General features: G+C 38.6%; 1 protein-coding gene across 1 annotated transcript in view; it reads left to right on the top strand.

Moving 5' to 3' along the window:
* Positions 1-17057, top strand: part of trabd2b (TraB domain containing 2B) — a 74851-nt gene extending 57794 nt beyond the window's left edge. Inside the window, exons 5-7 of the mRNA XM_055058584.1 lie at positions 9567-9663; positions 12535-12813; positions 16197-17057. Of these exons, the coding sequence (XP_054914559.1) occupies positions 9567-9663; positions 12535-12813; positions 16197-16422 (602 nt within the window). The 3' untranslated portion in view covers positions 16423-17057. The remainder of the gene's footprint in view (positions 1-9566; positions 9664-12534; positions 12814-16196) is intronic.
* The last annotated feature ends 1303 nt before the right edge of the window (positions 17058-18360 follow it).

The raw sequence follows: 18360 nt of genomic DNA, 5'->3' as shown, positions 1-18360 counted from the left end.
AAAAAACTTCAACACTATGACTTTCCACCTGTTGAATGGAGTTATGACACAGTGCTGAAAATTTAAGTTATTATATCATGTTTCAGCTCTCCAAAATTATGCACAACTTTAATAAACAAAAAATGCTTCTACCTGGCAATCCTGATTGGAATCTCCAAAACAGAGCACTGAGGGTTGTGGTGTTTGACCACAAAGATGTAACGCATCACTCCGCCTCCTTCAAGAGCTCTGAAGACAAATGTATGTTTTGGTCCCGTTTGAAAAACTGCTTAGAAATGTGAAGGATATTCATACTATATATAACAAATACTTTCAAAATGTGTGCTTATTTGAAAACCTGAAGTCGTCTTCATTTATTTTCACCTGCGAAATAAAGACATACAATTTTTATTTCAATATGTGGAGTTCCACTTAATGTTTTCTTTTCTATTTCCTTTTAATTCCTTGTCCCTGTCCAGACGGAAGCAGCAAGTTCAGTCTAAATATTTAAACGTAGAGGATTCCCAAGTCCCCAACAATGGGCGACTGAGCCGTTCCACCAGGTTTTGTTTTTACAGAGACCAGTATCAAGACCACCATGTCTTGACACTGCCCCAGAAACACGTCCTGGGGCATGTGTTTCATGCCCCAGGACGTGATCCCTGTAGCTCTCCTGATCTGTCTTTGACCAGAACTTCAACCAGAACATGCACATGTATGCTCCATCAATGCTTGTCATTCATAAACCCTCACTGCGGTGCAATGGGACAGACTTACGCCTTGCCGCATGGAAAGGAAATGAAGTCATTACTGAGATGAGGAATGGGTGACAGAAGACCGATGGTGAATGGGGCTGTTTGGCAAATACCCATTTATGCTTTTAAAGAAATCCAGCACGATTCTGAAATGTGGATTATAGTTCTTTAGACTCACACTTGATGTGAAAGGCATCAGAACTATGGGGGCAGTTGTTTCTGCAGCTCTGCTCTGTTAATAGAAACGCTCATGTGTGATTTATAGAGGGAGCCCAGTGCTGTTAAACTATACATGGAAGTTCACTGCAAGGCACAGGGGTGCTGGGCTTATTAAAATCTTTGTTGCATTACTCATGCCTTCTGCAAAGGAAAATGTGGGGGTACAACACATAGTTAGTCATAAAGAAACTTTTTCATACAACACAAACAGGTGTACAAATTATTGACTGCTTCTAACAGCAAGGTTAGCACATTTGCGGTTTCATGACCAAGTCTTTTGCAAACAAAAAAGGCATGCATTAGAACAAGTATTCTTGAAGCAAGCTTTAGATATTGATTGCAATGATTCATATTATACTGCACTTGCATTAATACTGGGTTAATGGTGTAAAGTGATGCTAATATAGAAATATATTTTTAAAGAACCATGTAAGATCATTTTGTTTCATGCTGTCTGATAAAGGGTTTTCCTCTAGTGTCAGAAATTTTATTTAAAAAATTCCCATCTCACCCACCGCGGGTGGTTCTTATCCTCTGAGCTCGGGTCCTCTACCAGAGGCCTGGGAGCTTGAGGGTCCTTCGCAGTATCTTGGCTGTGCCTAGGACTGCACATTTCTGGACTGATACATTAGAAATATTCTAACATTAGATAACTGATCCAAAATGTTGCTGTGCATACAAGCTGTCATACCATCTACAGGGGCCAGTGCTGGAGCAGAAACCATCAACCCTGTGATTATGGTACAAGTTTGCTGCTGCCTAAACCATAATCTCTGAAATGTTACATTTCTCAGTGTTTCTAATAAAAGGTTACACATTTACAAAGATAAACAAAATGAGAGACACAGTGTGGAACAAAAATGTGAAGATTCTCATTTTTTTATTTTTTATACCGGCTTAAAATGTTGATGTTTTTCACCTAGTTGGACCAGCTGGAAATAAGTCTTCATACTTCACTGAAATCTGAAATTCACATTTTATGCCATGAAACAGCAGACCTACTCATCACATCATGTCATCCCTTTAAATGTGCAGTTTAATTAATTTACATGGTACATGGTAGAAAATGAAATGAAACCAGAGGAAACAAATGGATTTCAATTTGATTTAATAAGCTAAATTTGTGATTTTAGAAGCTTATGTAATGTCATTTTTGGAAATGTCATATTCCCTTACTGTCTGTTTTGATTTCACACACGTCCTCACACTACACTTTTGCTATTTATATACTGGCTCTCTATTATATTCTGCATCTTCACCAAAAACAAAAGGAAGGGCTAAAAACCAAACCTCCAAACATCCAGTTGGCTTAAAACCGCTGTCGGCCATAGCCACCATGGAGAAGTGTGTATATATATAATCAAACATGAGGAAAAAAAGTCACTACATTGAGCCAATGTACTCGATCAAACAAACATAAAAAAATGACCAAAGTGGCTGAAATGTCACTGAAGGCAGTGAAAAGTACCGCAACTGGCTGCAGTGCCTGCTTGACTTCAGAGACTTGTAAATTGCATTTGCAAAGGCTTTGATACTCCTGTGGTGATTCATGGTGGTCCAATACATTTGATGTATTTATTTTACTACCTCTTTAACACCTACATACACATTGGGAAACACTTAGAAATTAGAGGAATTTTCCCCTCATCATCTCTGTCTGGACATAGATGAGACATTTTCAAATAACCCTAAAGAGGTGCAAACCCACGTCAAATCTATAGAAACGTTTTTCCCTCAGTTCACTGGACTTGTCTCCTTTTTCTGTTCTCAGTTTTGTCTTCCTTTAATTTCTGCCAAGAAAAGAGCTTTGAACAATGATATAGTAACAGTACCAAACATGTAGTTTCAGTGTGGTGGATGGTTCCCACTATTGCATTTTTCTCTTAGTTTATGACCGGACTATATCTCTACTGTTTACAGTTTTGTTTCTTTCTTCTTTTTTTTTTTTTATCCCATATAACTGTAGTAATAATTCTGCTAGCCTGAACCCTGTCTTTCCCTCTTACTCTGCTATTTGTTTGTGCAATTTTCATGTGAGGTGGTCTGTGTGCAAAGGCTTGTGGGATTTTCTAAACCAACCGACATATCAGTTGCTACAGTGTTTACATGGTCTAATTGCAAACACATTTGCTTTGTGAAAAACAACAAAATACATATCGTTCTCATCCGGTTTTCTTCACACTTGGATGAACCTCAGATGACTAATTATTTTTCTTTTTTTCATTTGCTCTTTCTTCTATTCTCTCCACTGTTGCTTTGTAGTTCCACCTGCACATTTCAAAAGGAAATGTTCGCAAGCACGATGAACTGACTGAAGAACAGATAAGCATGGAGATGGAGGCTATGTTTGCGCAAGACCGCTGTCTGGAAACTGCCGGTGTTTTCGGATGTTTATTGGGAAAAGTTCCACATTTAGACAAGACTGCAAAGATTCCTTGAATCCTTAGGTGTCATGTCGAGCCACTATATGGCGCAACAATCTTCAAAACATGGATGTGCTTCCATCCCATTAGTCCAAAAGGTTTCACTCTGACACCTGGTTTCAAAAAGTGCTGGTGTCAGAAACAATAATCACTGGAGATGTGAAACATGTGATCTAATCACTACAAAAATGTTACGGTTTCTCTGAAGAGCTGCTGCTTGTAAAAGGTTTATTGACTCGCTTGGAGTTACACTGTAAAAATGTAACCAAAGACCAGCATACATGGGAATTAAAATGACATTTTTCAGTGGAGTGTTGTGAAATATTTACCAACAACTTGAATGGAAACTTGAATGGAAACTGAAAAAAAGTATTACAATACTGGACCTTTTAATGCATTGTCCAGCTTTGCTGTACCAATCGAAGAAAATCTTACTCAGCATATTGTTCCCAACACCTGATTAGTACTTTAGATAGAGAGATAGGTTGTGACAGGTTTGCAGTTTTACCATATTGTTTTCACTCTCTGATGCCTGTTGAACTTTGTGTTGTGGAATGCTCAAAATGTGGAATATTCTTCTGTAACGTGATCCTATCTTAAATCTTTCTATGACTTCATCAACAACCTGTCTCCTTGGACTTCTTGAGTCCTGTTGCTTTTACGTTCACTTGGAAATCTTTTAGGCCTTCATAAAACAGCTGGAGTTATAGTAGGATTAAATTCCACAGACTTTTACACACAACGTTTATCTTATAATTAGAGGACCTATAAAGACAATTCATGAGTTCAATTTCAGAAGTTGAACAATTTTTTCCAGAGGGGTGTCAGAGTTTAATACAAATGCAGGCGATACTTTTCAGACTTAAATTAACAAAACAAGCGGTTGAGAATCCTGCATTCTAGTTCTTCTACTTGAAAATGATGTGCGGCTTCATGTTGGTGTATCACAGAAAATCACAATAGAATAAATCAAAGTTTGTGGTTGTGGCAAAATGTGAAAAAGCTTAACCGGTATGAACACTGTGCAATTACCGGATTGACAACAGCAAGTAGTTTTTCAGAGAAATATGTCTGTAACACCAGACATAATGACACTGAACTCGGTCAAAAAATGCTTCCAGTCACAGCACACAGATGAAGTGTGCTAGACCACCAATGTAAGATCGGATCAAGATGGAAAGGTTTTTAAACTGAGGAGTCGCTGGGTCATTAACTCTGTTCCCTGGAGCGGCAGATAAGAAAAATCTTGGTTTAAGTGGCATGCGATGCAAAAAGACATAATTGCGCCTCGTGACCAAATATTTTTTAAGCAAACATGAAGTATATCTGCTGAAATAGTGATGACAGCAAATTGGCAGGAAAAATCAGAGGTTGACTGATATGTGAAAGAAGTTGTAAGTGGTTTGTTGCCGCAATTTGCCTGGTGCAGAGCCACAGCTTACTGGAAAGATTAACCACCATGATGATACTGATGAGGATACAATAAACGATGTCTGGTCCAGCAGTTCATACGCCATGAACCTACAAACCTGCCATTCGCAGAGAAACAACATCTACAAACTACTAAAACTGCTGGAAAAACAGACCCTCAGGACACAAGAGAGATCTGCACCATGCACTATATCCAAAAATCACAATTAAATTTACATTGTGAAATATTGTTATGAAACAGTATTTACAGAATTACTGTCCCCTATGGAAATAAAGGAAAACTATAATAGAATAAATGGATTATTCTGGGATATATTAAAAAAGAACAATAAGACTTAAAACAAATTGTAAAGAGCTTGATTTTACTTGATCATTTTTAATATTTTAAACTGCAACACAGTTTCAGTGTTTCTATTCTGACAAGATGTGTTATGTTGTGGTGTTTTAATGTCTGCTTTACATTCTTCTTCGATCTTTAGGTCAAATTACCCAAACCCCTGGCAGGTTGAAATTTTAAGGCAAAACTGATTCAACCAACAGGTTTGTTTGACAGGAAATTTGTCGGGCATCTCCTGCTTCTTCTTGTCATGGTGGTGGCCTTTGGTTTGGTTTGGGTAATGCAGTCTTTGGGGATTCAGCATAACAACATAACAAACACACCTTTTATTTGGTTGTGGTGGATAATATTTAGACTGCCCAATTATACCAGCAAGGGCAATTCAGTTTAATGACTGCCCTCATTTCATAAAACTAAGCTTAAAACTGAAGTTTTATATTATGCCCTTTTAATCGTTTTGTAAAACAAGATTCAGCCTCCCAAGATGTTGTTTTATATGCCAATCCCCACCATGACTCACAAAAAACAAATAAATCAGCAATTAAAAATAATACTCTTTATAGATTAAATTACCAGTTGTTGTTGTTGTTGTTTTTTTAAAGAGGTATTACAGCAATGTGGCCAATGCCAAACATAGACCAACACAATTTCAGAGAAACAAAATACTTTTAGTTGGGTTTTAATAAAATTTTCTAAGTGAAAGATTACAACTATGGATCTGTCACTGTAGATTTTACTGGAACAAGCAGTTTATTTTTTATTGTTTAATCTTTCCAGCCAAATAGGGCAGAGGTGCCATTAGGGATCAGCTGACTTCTTATTACATCTTGACAAGTGAAATTGTTTGTTGGGTCTACTCTCTGCTTCTGACGCACCACAATTTACCGTCTGGACACTTCACTAACAAACACACAAGCTCATCCACCCATGCACATTCAGGAGTTTTTATTTCTAACTCCTTCACATATAGGGAAGAAAACTACGTAAGAACGAAAACGTTTGCCACTGTTGCAAGATGAAAAGCTAGTGTGTATTTCTTGTTCTTTTCCAAAATACCAGATCTGTACGAAACTCGGACACAGCTGTTTGCTTTGACAAATTGCATCAAATCAAGGAGAACCATGTAATCCCTCAAATGTTAGTTCAAACATAAATTTTTAGAAGTGGGTTTTTTTTTCACCCTGACCAGGACGGCTTGATTGTGTTTTGTTTTGAGTCGAGACCCAGACCAGAGATTTGTCATTGTTTACCAATTTTGTTTATGAGTACAGAAGGTTTTTCAAGGACGGGGTGCATGTTAATGATCCTGAACATAACAAACCATCACAATGAACAATGTGGACCGTCTGAAACCCTACAAGGGTTTGGAGGAACATGGTGGAGGAAATATTTTTTTATTAACAGCTTTTACTAAAAAAAAAAAAAAAGCTATTATGTAGGTGAGGTGAACCTTTAGTGACCAAAAGCTGTTTTTTTTTCTTAAATAGTCTTTTATAATAGTGGCCTTTTACTAATATTAGAAATTGTTCCATATTGTTAAGTTTGTTTTTATCTGCATTTGGGTAGTCTGAATACAACACAAAATCGTGAAGTTTCACTTTTCTAATGTCTGTAATTAGAATATTTATTTCACACTTTATGTTTTAATGGTAAATTGTCTTCATGTCAAACTTTCAGACTTGCTTTCAACCTGTGAAAAAGGTTATATAGGTTAAAGTTGCCTCAGTGAGTAAGACAAGTAGTCTTTTGAATAAAAAAGGAGAATATGATGGTAGGATGTTTCTCAAAGATTTCTTTGTAGCTTCTGGGGTAACAGAGAAATAACTTTCAGATAAAGTAAATTTTTGCATCAAATCTTGATACATTTTATCACTTTACATCACTTTACATAAACTAGACATTTACGTAAAGTGAATAAAAAGACGTATACACATTTTTTTCCTCGTTGTCGGAAATCAAATCAGGCCAAACTTCTCCTGTTTTAAGTTGGTTAGAATTACTAAAATTATTTCTATTTGCATATTATTGGAGAATTTAGAAATAGCATTTTTTAAAGGCTTTTTTGTAGCTTTCTTCGAATTTAGAAACTTACATACATTTGGTCAGGGATAATTTTTTTAAACACCATCACTTGGGTCAAACCTTTTGGTGTCCCTTTACAATTGTCTGATAGGTTATGTAGCACATTTGAGTTAATTGGTGGAACACCTGTGGAGTTGTTTTAAGACCATAGCAGGGACAGGTTGGTTTCTTTTTTTGACAAGATGGGAAGGTCAAAAGAAATCAGCCAAGATTCAGAAATCAGGAAGATAATTGTGCAGCTGCATACATCTGGTCCAACGATCGTACCGCTCAGAAAAAAAAGCGAGTTCTGTGTCCCACAGATGAACATATAAATGTGCAAATCAATCCCTGAACAAAAGCCAAAGACCTTGTGAAGAGATGCTGACGTTGGTGATGCAGTGTCATTATCCACAGCGGAAATCTCAGTGAGATGCAAGTGATACCAGATTGGTATTTCTGCGATAGAAATACCAATCTGGTATAAAATATAATACCAATTATATTCATCGAGAAGCAGTTTCTAGCTCTACTTCTTTTGCTATGTTGCTCCAGTGCTACGAATGAAAACAACCTTTCACTGCTGTCAAATGTTTGCCATTAACAGTGCAACTGTTTTTAATAAAGTTTATTGCTTTAACTTTTTCAGTATGAATGTCATAAAGAAAACACGGCAATAACTGAGAAAATTACCTAATTTTACCCTTGGTTTATATTGCCCAGCAGATTAAGAAGCCACTTTCATACACATTTATACATAAATAGACAGAATCACTTTCACCAAGACAAAACCTCACACTCGGTCCTCTGTGTAATCCCATCTGATCTTGCCGACACTGCTGTTAGCAGCCTCCTCTGACTCCGTGGCCTCGTCTTGGACTGCCTTTGAACTTGCCTGCCAAGAAAGTGTAACGCTGCATGTTTCTCTCATTGACTTTCAGGAATGATTGGGAACATTATAATGATAAAATTGACAGGAGGTGGAGAGCTGAGTGGGAGCAGAGGGCCCTGACAGAAAGCAAATAAGAGGCTTGATTATTGTCAGCATGTTGTTAATAAGTTGCTGGAGAGAGCCGAGGTGTGTGAGTGAGAGAGCGAATTCCTTTGTGTGAGCACAAATATGAATTCCTCTCATAGAGCATGTGTGCTTGCAAAGGTGATGTCAGGCTAAAGAACGGCTTATTGCTGAGTTGAGTGACATGCAGGATTATCGGCCGACGGCAGAAATAAAAAAAAAGCTTTCATCAGTGTGTGTCTGAGGCCTGCCTGTTTGATGTTAGACTGAGGGAATCACAGACAAGGTGACTGAAAGTGATGGATGATTGGAGGGAAGGTGAGAGGTTGAGTGTCAACAATGTGGGGTCATTACCAAACAACAAGTAAGCCCAGCAGATATATGGCATGACTGCAACTGAACACTCTCTGCATTTGAAAGCTTCTCTGCTTTTTCTCACTAACAAAATCTAAAATTGTTTGTTAAAGCAATATTTTTTTCCTAAAATCCGTACAGATTTAGTCACCTTGTAAGAATTATTTGAAAGACAATTATTCTCTAACAAGTGTGAAGTTTAAAACAGGAGTGACATGAGCTCTTTTTGTCCCACCTAAAGGTTCTTCCTTAAATTTGACAGCTATATTGACATGCCGACTCTCTTGCTTAATCAGAGAATGCTTGCTTTCTGTGGCAATGATCAGATAATCTGTTAAATTGAAGAGTTCTTTATTTTTTATTTTTTATTTTTTTACCAGTTTGCGGTTTCTTTAAATCTTATAGTGTATGAAAGATGAACAGAATGTTATAAAGACCAAAAAAGCCCTCTGTGAAAAAAAGATACAGAACATGATTTTGAGAATGCTGACTTTCAGCTAAAATTGTTTGGACAGAACTACATAAAACGCGCGATGGTTCACATAGTAGGAAGGCACCTTTTAGACATGCATTATATTTAGTACAATATTCATTGCTACATCAGTCAATGATTTTTGCTATTGCAAAGAATCACTTGCAACATTTGATAATACAGTTTTTCATGTGTTATACATACAAACTGCAAATTAGTAATATATTGTGTATTGATAGTTGAATGGAGTCCAACTTCCCTTAATCCCAATACCAGTGGCTGAGGTAGAAGAGCTCATGAAGAGCGCAGACATTTTATTATTATTGATAAAGAGAGAAACATGTGGAAAATGCATTATCAATCCTGAAAATGTGTCGATTGTTTCATACAGGAATGTCTTCTGAGCCTTTTTTAATTTCCATCAAGCAATATTCTGTCATTAAGATAAAACGAGAACATTGTTACAAGTTGTTTATAAAGTGCATTTTCCCATTACTTTTTTGCTTTTTTCCACTTTTAGGTCACTTCCTTGGAAACCACAGTGTGCTGGATATACTCAAGCTAGACGGTTATGAAATTGTTCACCTTCTCGCTGACCATCATGAACAAGTTACAGAGTAAGTAAGGTAAAAGGGCAATTAACTGTGTGGTAAACAAATCCTACACTTCACAGTAATACAGAACATTCATCAGAAAATTAGAGCTGTTATTTGAAGATCTCAAACGTATTTTGGAGAACATTAATGAAAAATCAGCATTAGAATGACCAAGGAAAACAGCAGATATGTCAGACATAACATTGTGGAGAACTTTGAAGAGGGTTTAAGCTATTTAATCATATCCAGAGCTTTGAACATCCCACAAAGCACCGCTTCATCCATCATCCAAAAATGATGAGTGTGACATAAGCGCAAACCCAACAAGACATACCCATCTAACTAAACCAATAAACTAGACAAGGAGGGCTTAAATCAGACAAGCTTTCAAAAGATCACAGCAACTCTGGAGGAGCAATAGAAAAGATGTTACTCTGGTTAGAAAATTGTATCTTGAGTAGTACTTACTTTTGACTACAAAATACAATGTGTTGATACAGTATATCAGCTTGAATGTACCTTACCCAGAGTAAAACATGGTGGTGGCTGAATCTTGCTGTGGGAATTCTCTAGCAGGGAAAAGGAAGTGGGGCCTTTGGGACCATGCCCCTAATCATTCAAGCTGAGGTTACAACAGACTGGTATTTGTCAAAATCTATTCCTGCGTATGAACGACAGACACAGTCATGCTGTGCTTCAGCAATCATGCAAAGAAAACTGGTCGTAAAGTTCAGTCTCTAGATGTGTAAAGGTGATATACCCCAAAAGACTTGCAGCTGTTATATCAGAGAAAAGCAACGTTACAAAAGTATTTATTCCAGTGGGCTAAAAACATATGCTCCCCAGATTTTCAGATTGTTTGTTGCTGCCAGGTGACGAAATAGGAAAAAAGGTCAAAAGTTTTTTTTTTGTTTTTTTTTTTGTTTGTTTTTTTTTCTGTGTTTTTTTAATGCATTGCAGCTTGGTTTTACTTATTTAATTCTCGACAGCTGAGTTATCTAGACTGTAGATTAATAACAGCTCTTTGTGGACAAATACAACCCAAACTGAGATAAGTAACAAATTCAACTCAGCTATGTTGGAATACTTTTAAACATCATCACCTCCATCACTTTAGTCCATCTCTTCTTCACCACCCTCTGCTCTAATGTTGCAAAAGCAAGCTGCCAGCAGTTGTTCTGCTTGTTCTCACCACAACACATGAGCACATGCCCACACACGTGCTTGCAGGAGTGAGTAGAATGATATACACTGCCAAGGAGGGCCAGTGCTGCACACACTTAAGCTCTCAGATGTTCACTACATGCAAGAACCTCACAGAAAATTGGAGTTGGCTTGGCTGAGAGTCTTTGCAAAAACTTTCTGCCAGCCAGTGTTTGAGTTTGTCTACCTCCAGGTCTTGGCATTCTGCAGCTTCCCTATTACCGTGGGCCTTAATCCATCTGCCCATAAAATGATATCAAAAGCAACTTAAGTCGGAGTAAGACAAAAATAAAAGCAAGGTAAAACAGGAATAATCATGTCGCTGTCATAAAAACAATAGCGTTCATCAATTTAGAGAATTAATCTTTGCGAATTAAAGCATCAAAACTAACCCTCCTAACCCTCTCTGTACAATTGAAGGCTTTATTCATTGGTGGTTTATGTTGTTAAAGTTAACGAGTGAGTTAACTTGCTGTGGTCACAAAACCCACACATGCATGCAAAGATATATTTGCACCTTCCTGATGTGAGATGATACAATATCATGTGTACTTCTAGATGCATGACAGGCGTTCCTGAAAGTTGTAACCCTGATACCTGGATTGTGTCAAGAAATAACCTAAAGAGCAGTAATGCTACCTACCTTATGACAGACAGAACAATTTGAAACTGGGTTTGGCTTCACAGTAACTCAACAGCAGGGCTGGAGATATGACACTGCTGACTGAGCCACTAAGATAGAAATTCCTCTCACTTGCATGAATTTATTGATTTCCTTGATAAGTGAAAAGGCTCCATTTGCGTTCTTCAAATATGATGCTTATATCATACCATGTTCTTTCACCTCCAGATAAAATCACAAAGTAGGCTCATTTTCTTTAATAACAATAAATAACACAGATGATTGTGCAGTTTTATGTGGATTCATCTTAATTACTGTAAAGCACTTCAAAGTGAGACACATCACAAGAGAAGAAAGCTCCAAAAATTTCCTCCTGCAGACCCCTGCAAGCAACTTTTATAGAAAGTATGTGTCTCAATTGACACAAAATTTTCTTTAGCAATATTAGTGTTTAACATCTGCACTGTAAGGAAGAATTCTTAATTAAGTTTCATTTAATTAACTTCCCTTTGCGTCCAATAAAGTATTTTTTTAATTCAGCTAATTGTTCATTGATTTTAAACTGTAATGCCTTGGATACTAAAAGAAACGAACATAAAAAGAGAATGTCAGAAAGATCAGTACGTTGAGTTTTTCAGGGAAGATTCTGGGTGGTCTTTTTTTGGTCAAATTGTTTGTCTTGGTAGACAAAATATGGCAAGCACAAATGTTGAACATTTCTCTAATGTTGGCTGCTTTGTATTTAAGCCACTCCGGGTATCATTAATAGAGTGAGGGTTTTCTTGTGGTGTTCATGTCCTTGATTCAAATTGGGGTATTTGACGAGGAAAGTGACTGAGTGGTCAGAAACCACTAAGAAATAACATTCACTAGCTGCAGGTTAAAACTTGTAGGAAAGCGTAGAGCTACACACAAAAAAAAATCACTCCCATTTCCTATTAGCTGTGGAGCTAAATTGTTTTAGTGAAACCTCTGATTATGTTGGGGTTTATACAATCAAATGTTTTAATAATTGACTCCATGCATGCCTTGTTTTATTTTTCTCTCTTTCTCTTTTTCTGTTCCAGGAGTAAACGAGATCCAGAAGTGCCTGCGGCAAGGTCTGTTGAAGAGCCCTTAGACACCAGTACAGTGACTCCCACCAGCTGGCCAACCAGTCTGGAGGAGGAGATGGAAGACCCAGATGATGTGCCTGGGCTGCAAGGGGAGGAGCTGCCTCACATGCTTCTCCCCGACAGCCTGAATCAGCTGGAGGAGTTTGGACGGCACAAACGGCCCCACAAAGCCCACCGCAGCCATGGAAGGCCCAGACTGTTCAGTGACCTGTGGGTTCGCTTTGGGGATAGGTGAGACGTTTACTGTGATCAAAGTCAAAGCAGACTTTACCAACCAGCTTATGTTGGGGACTTTATTGAATTAATTTAAATTCGGCTTACTTGCACGGCGCCAATTCACAACAGATGTCGGCATGATTTGCAAGACAGTTTACAAGACAAGCGGGTTTAATTTATACCCAGTTCGGTCAAAATGATGTTTAAATTAATGGATTTCACCTAATCTAATCCAATCAGATTCGGATGCAGTTATTCACAGACCAAATCAGTTATAAAACAACACAGTTTTACTTGACTGATTATAAAATGCCAATTAGTAAAGAGTTCTTTGTTGAGGAAACCAACAGATTACTTTCAAAGTTGGTTTTAAAGTGATGCTTCATTCTCATTAAGCATGTTTGGTCAATGAAGAACAGCCACTCCTGAAAGGTTCAACATAAGTAGAACTGGAGAAGAAAAACCAGATAGAGTTTTTGGATAACAATATTTAAGGCTATAAGTAACTAATGGACAAATGATACAGTTTTCTAGCTTTACTCTGAGACCAGTTGTTTTTCTTCTTTTTCAAAATTGTACTTGTGAAAGAAGGGATGTCACAGAAATAGTTTTTAGCAGAGTTTCCTTAAAAATGTTTTAGACAAATTCGAATAATAAGCTGAGCTTACTGGACTGTTTGAAAACTAGGATCAATTAGAATACTTGTGCTATTAATTGAGTTTATTTGTTGCGAAATGGCATAATGAAAATAAACTGAACTGAACAGAATTTGCCTGGCAGGTTCTTGTCAAAGTTAACTCCAATATTCTTTCTAAAGGGTTATTTAAAATCTGGGTTCTTTCAAATTATTGTCAAAGGCCAAATAAATACTTCTAAGTGACTGACTAATCTACAAATGACTGATCCATGAAGAAGATTCATATTTAAAATAAACATTACAATAGCCACTTACTACTGTAACATCAAATATATTCAATTTTAAAGAAATTAGATATAGGTCTAAAAAGTTTAGATCTTTTTTGGGGAGATTTTGTTGTGAGCAGTCAATGTCTTACCTGTAGCAGATGATTCACTAGGGAGTCCTGGTCTATGAGGTACTCTGGTCAATGAGCTTAACATGAACTTATTAAGTGCATTTTATATTGAGTTATTAATGATTCAGTTAGCAAATAAACTTAGACTTAGACTTAGACTTGACTTTATTGATCCCTTGGGAAGACTCCCTCAGGAAATTATAGTTACCAGCAGCTCACAGGCAAAAATGTGGCACACAGTAAGCATACACAAAAGAATACAAAAAAATACAAATTAAATACAAAACAAAGAATATAAATACAACACAAAAGGAAATTATAGCAATTTGGTGGATAGATTGACCAGTGATATGATATTGCACTTTATGGTTTGGCCTGATAAATATGGAGTTCACATTTGTAGAAAAACTACTCCTTCTTCCCTCTGTCCTGTGTCACCTCCGACCCCCCAGTGAGGAGTTGTACAGTCTGAAGGCGTGTGGGACAAAGGAGTTCTTGAATCTATTGGTCCGGCACTTGGGAAGCAGCAGTCTGTCACTGAACAGGCTCCTCTGGCTGCTGATGACGGCGTGTAGAGGGTGGCTGCTATCGTCCATGATGTCCAGCAGTTTGTTCAGTGTCCTCGCCTCTGCCACCGTCACCAGAGAGTCCAGCTTCATGCCGACCACAGAGCCGGCACGCCTGATCAGTTTGTCCAGTCTGGACGTGTCCTTCTTGGATGTGCTGCCTCCCCAGCACACCACGGTGTAGAAGAGGACACTGGCGATCACTGACTGGTAGAACATCCACAGCAGTTTGCTGCAGATGTTAAAGGACTGCAGTCTCCTCAGGAAGTACATCCTGCTCTGCACCTTCCCGTACAGGTGGCTGGTGTGTTTTGACCAATCCAGTTTACTGTCCAGCCACAGCCCGAGGTACTTGTAGGAGCCCACGACCTCAACCTCCGTTCCCTCTAGTACGACTGGTCTCGGCTTTGGTCTGGACCTCCCAAAGTCTATAACCAGCTCCTTCGTCTTAGAGGTGTTGAGTTCCAGGTGGTTTTTGTGGCACCAGAGAGCAAAGTCCCTCACCAGACAGCGATATTCCTCCTCTCCGTCGTCCCTGATACATCCGACTATGGCTGTGTCATCAGCATACTTCTGTATGTGACACAGCTCCGAGTTGTAGTGGAAGTCAGAGGAGTACAAGGTGAAGAGAAGAGGGGCCAGCACTGTGCCCTGAGGGGCTCCTGTGCTGCTGACCACAGTGTCAGACACGGTGTCCTTTAGCCTGACATACTGCGGCCTGTTGGTGAGGTAACTATGGATCCAGGTGACCAGGTGCTGGTCCACTCCCATGCTATTTAGTTTGTCCTGGAGCAGAAGGGGCTGGATTGTATTAAAGGCACTGGAGAAGTCCAAGAAAAGGATCCTCACTGTGCCACTGCCCTTATCCAGGTGGGAGTGGGCCCGGTGCAGCAGGTAGAGGATGGCATCCTCCACACCAACATCTGCCTGGTAGGCGAATTGCAGGAGGTCCTGAGCATGTTCCACCTGAGGTCTGAGGAGGCCGAGGAAGAGCCGCTCCAACGTCTTCATCAGGTGTGAAGTGAGTGCCACGGGCCGAAAGTCATTCAGCTCGCTGGGCCTGTTCTTCTTGGGCACTGGGACGATGCAGGATGTCTTCCAGAGGGTGGGCACTTCCCTTAGCTGCAGGCTGAGGTTGAAGATCCGCTGTAGTGGCTCTCCCAGTTCAGCAGCGCAGGTCTTCAGCAGCCTTGGACACACCTGGTCCAGCCCTCCTGCTTTCCAGGGCTTGAGCTTCCTCAGCTGTTCTCTGACCTGGTCTGTGGTGATGTGGGGTGGAGGTTGTGCTGAGGTGTGTGGGGGGGTTGTCAGTGTTTTGTTGTCTGTGGGGAGGTGTGTGGTAAGGAGCAGAGGTGGCTGCAGTGAGAGAGGGGTTGGGGGGGCACAGACTGGTTGAACCTGTTGAAGAAGTTGTTCAGTTCGTTTGCCCTCTCCATTGTTCCCCCAACGACTCTGGTCTTTGTGTTGAGGCCAGTGATGGTCCTCACACCTTCCCAGACCTCCCTCATGTTGTTCTCTCTCAGCTTCTGCTCCACCTTTCTCCTGTAGCTGTCTTTTGCTACATAAACTTCCATGTAAATAATCATAGAATGCAGATTATGTATTGTTTAATGTTATCAGAGCTACAAGATCAGCTCTGGCAGAAATTGAATATGGAACTGTTCCTGATCTTATTAACTTATAGACAGTTGCAGAGTGAGTAGTAAAAACATCCTAATAATTTCTCAAACTGAGACAACTCTGAATGGTTTGACAAAAAAATTGTTTTAATTAGCTATTTTTTTTATTCCTCCTCCAGCACACCACCACCTAATGTGAGGATAATCAACGGGTATATAACAGTGGAGCCTCCGCTGACCCATCAAGAACAGCACAGGCATCTGGAAATCTTTTCTATAGAGCGACACGCGGACTCTCCTTCGCCCACTCTGCACAGCATCAGCTCAGCCCAGCTGGCTCACACTTCCCTCACCTTGTCTTGTATTTTAGCCTGGTTTTTATCACACATGCTGCTCACCTCCTGACCACAAGACAGAGATATCTCACGGTCAGACACTTAAGACGCTACTACATCCGTACCAGAGCAGAGGAATGTATGTGATAAAGACAAGGGTGGCCAACATCAGCACGTGCAGACATGAGATGGAGAGAAGCTTCAGCCAGCAGGGCGGCGGATCTTCGGAGGGAACACTCCTGACGCCAGCCTTCTCAGTTCAGAGACAACATGGCCGGCATGTTGGAAGTGTTTAATGACTCACTAGGTATCAAATTGTGAGGAAGAGGCTTGTAACAAAGGAACAACAACAACTGGCCGTGGATGAAGGTTTACAGGCCTGTTGAACTATTAGAATAACAAACACATAGCAGTGAATTATTCCAAAGAATTGGAGTCTTGACCTAATGTAATTTTAATATTGTGTACAAAAGATTTACTTTAACATTGAGATTTGAACATATTAATGACGGTTACGATTCTGTGATAAATGGCTTCATTGTACACAGTGCTGTGCATGAGTTGTCACTTTGTAAATTGTGCATTTGTTCATAAGGAAAATTTGTATTGTATTTATTAATTCTGGAAAACAGAGTATATTTTCTTTCTATTTGATAAATAAATAAAAAAAAACTAATGGAACTAATGGAGTTGTTGTTTTTAGTTGATATACAAATTGTGGAAGTGGATTAAAAATAAATAAATAATAATACATCGATAACTACTTCTGTGATGAAGCCAATGCAAAAAAGTATCTTGTTTGATTTTTTATTTATTTATTTTTACTTTTTTGTGTGTGTGTGCGTAGATTTTTGAATCTTCAAATGGAGCAATGAGGAAGTAATTCTCAATCTCCAGTGGTTTATTTCTATTTTTAACTGTATAAAGTTTTAGAGAAGTACAGAAGGAAACTTGTGCAACAGGTTGTCTTAATCCGCCCTCTGCTGGTTAAGTTGAAGACAAGCAGTGAAATTAAAACGTCTTCTCACATTTGTACTTCAGTTTCAGTAATTGTGGAACAATTAAAATCGGCAATGCAAAGAGATATGCTTACAAAAGGTAAGTTGACTGAAAGAAATTAATTCAATACCATGAAATTATTTGTTTGTTTGTTTTTTCATTACAGCCTATAAAGATACAGAGTGGCACTATCTAAAATTACACCAGACAAACGCAATATGATGAGCAACAACTCAGGAAAAGTTAGCCTTCCTCTGTTTCCTCCCTAGATTCCAGTACAGAATAGACCATTAAAAAAAATGGCGACCTCCACGGGTGAAAAGTAAAACAAAAGATGTACATTTTTTGAAGTGATTACGAGTTTTGGCGTATTTCAGACTGCAATTTTTAATTATTCGAAAAAGTACAATATATTTCGGCCAACAGGTTCAACTAATCCTGGATCCCTTTAATACATACATCACCAGTTCTGTCTCATTCATTCTTGAAAAGACCTCCACTACAGCACAAGCTGTAGTTATTATTACTGCCACTAGATGACACTAGAGTCTCGATCTAAGCAGAACAGAAGCAAGCAGCGCGGATGACAGTTTCAGTTTACAGACCTCACGCAAAGGAGACACGTTTAAATTGGACACTGCGTTTGGCAATTCCTTTTTTATTGTCTCTCCTCTCTAATGATGTGCAATTAATTTTAGGACACTGTTAATCTTAAAACGTTAAAAGATTATTAAGCCGCCATGCAACAAAAAAGTGGCATTAGAAATAACTTTACTTTAAAAAACTTTAGAAGAATTTACAAGGAATAATACTCCAAAAAATATAAAATACAATTTCCAGTTTGATACCTATCCATACATATTTTAATATCATAGTACTTTTGCAACTTTTAATAACGTCAATATCCAGCCTCCTATTATCCATAGCAGCTTGTCTTTGCAGACTTGTGGCGGAATTGATCCCTAGAATATTAATACTTAATATTCTATTATTACTGAAAATTTAGGTT

Source organism: Poeciliopsis prolifica, unplaced genomic scaffold (genome assembly GCF_027474105.1).
Source record: "Poeciliopsis prolifica strain line A6 unplaced genomic scaffold, Auburn_PproV2 SCAFFOLD002, whole genome shotgun sequence".
NCBI lineage: Eukaryota > Metazoa > Chordata > Actinopteri > Cyprinodontiformes > Poeciliidae > Poeciliopsis > Poeciliopsis prolifica.
The sequence above is the reverse complement of the archived record's forward strand: the minus strand, read 5'-3'. Positions and strand labels throughout refer to the sequence as shown.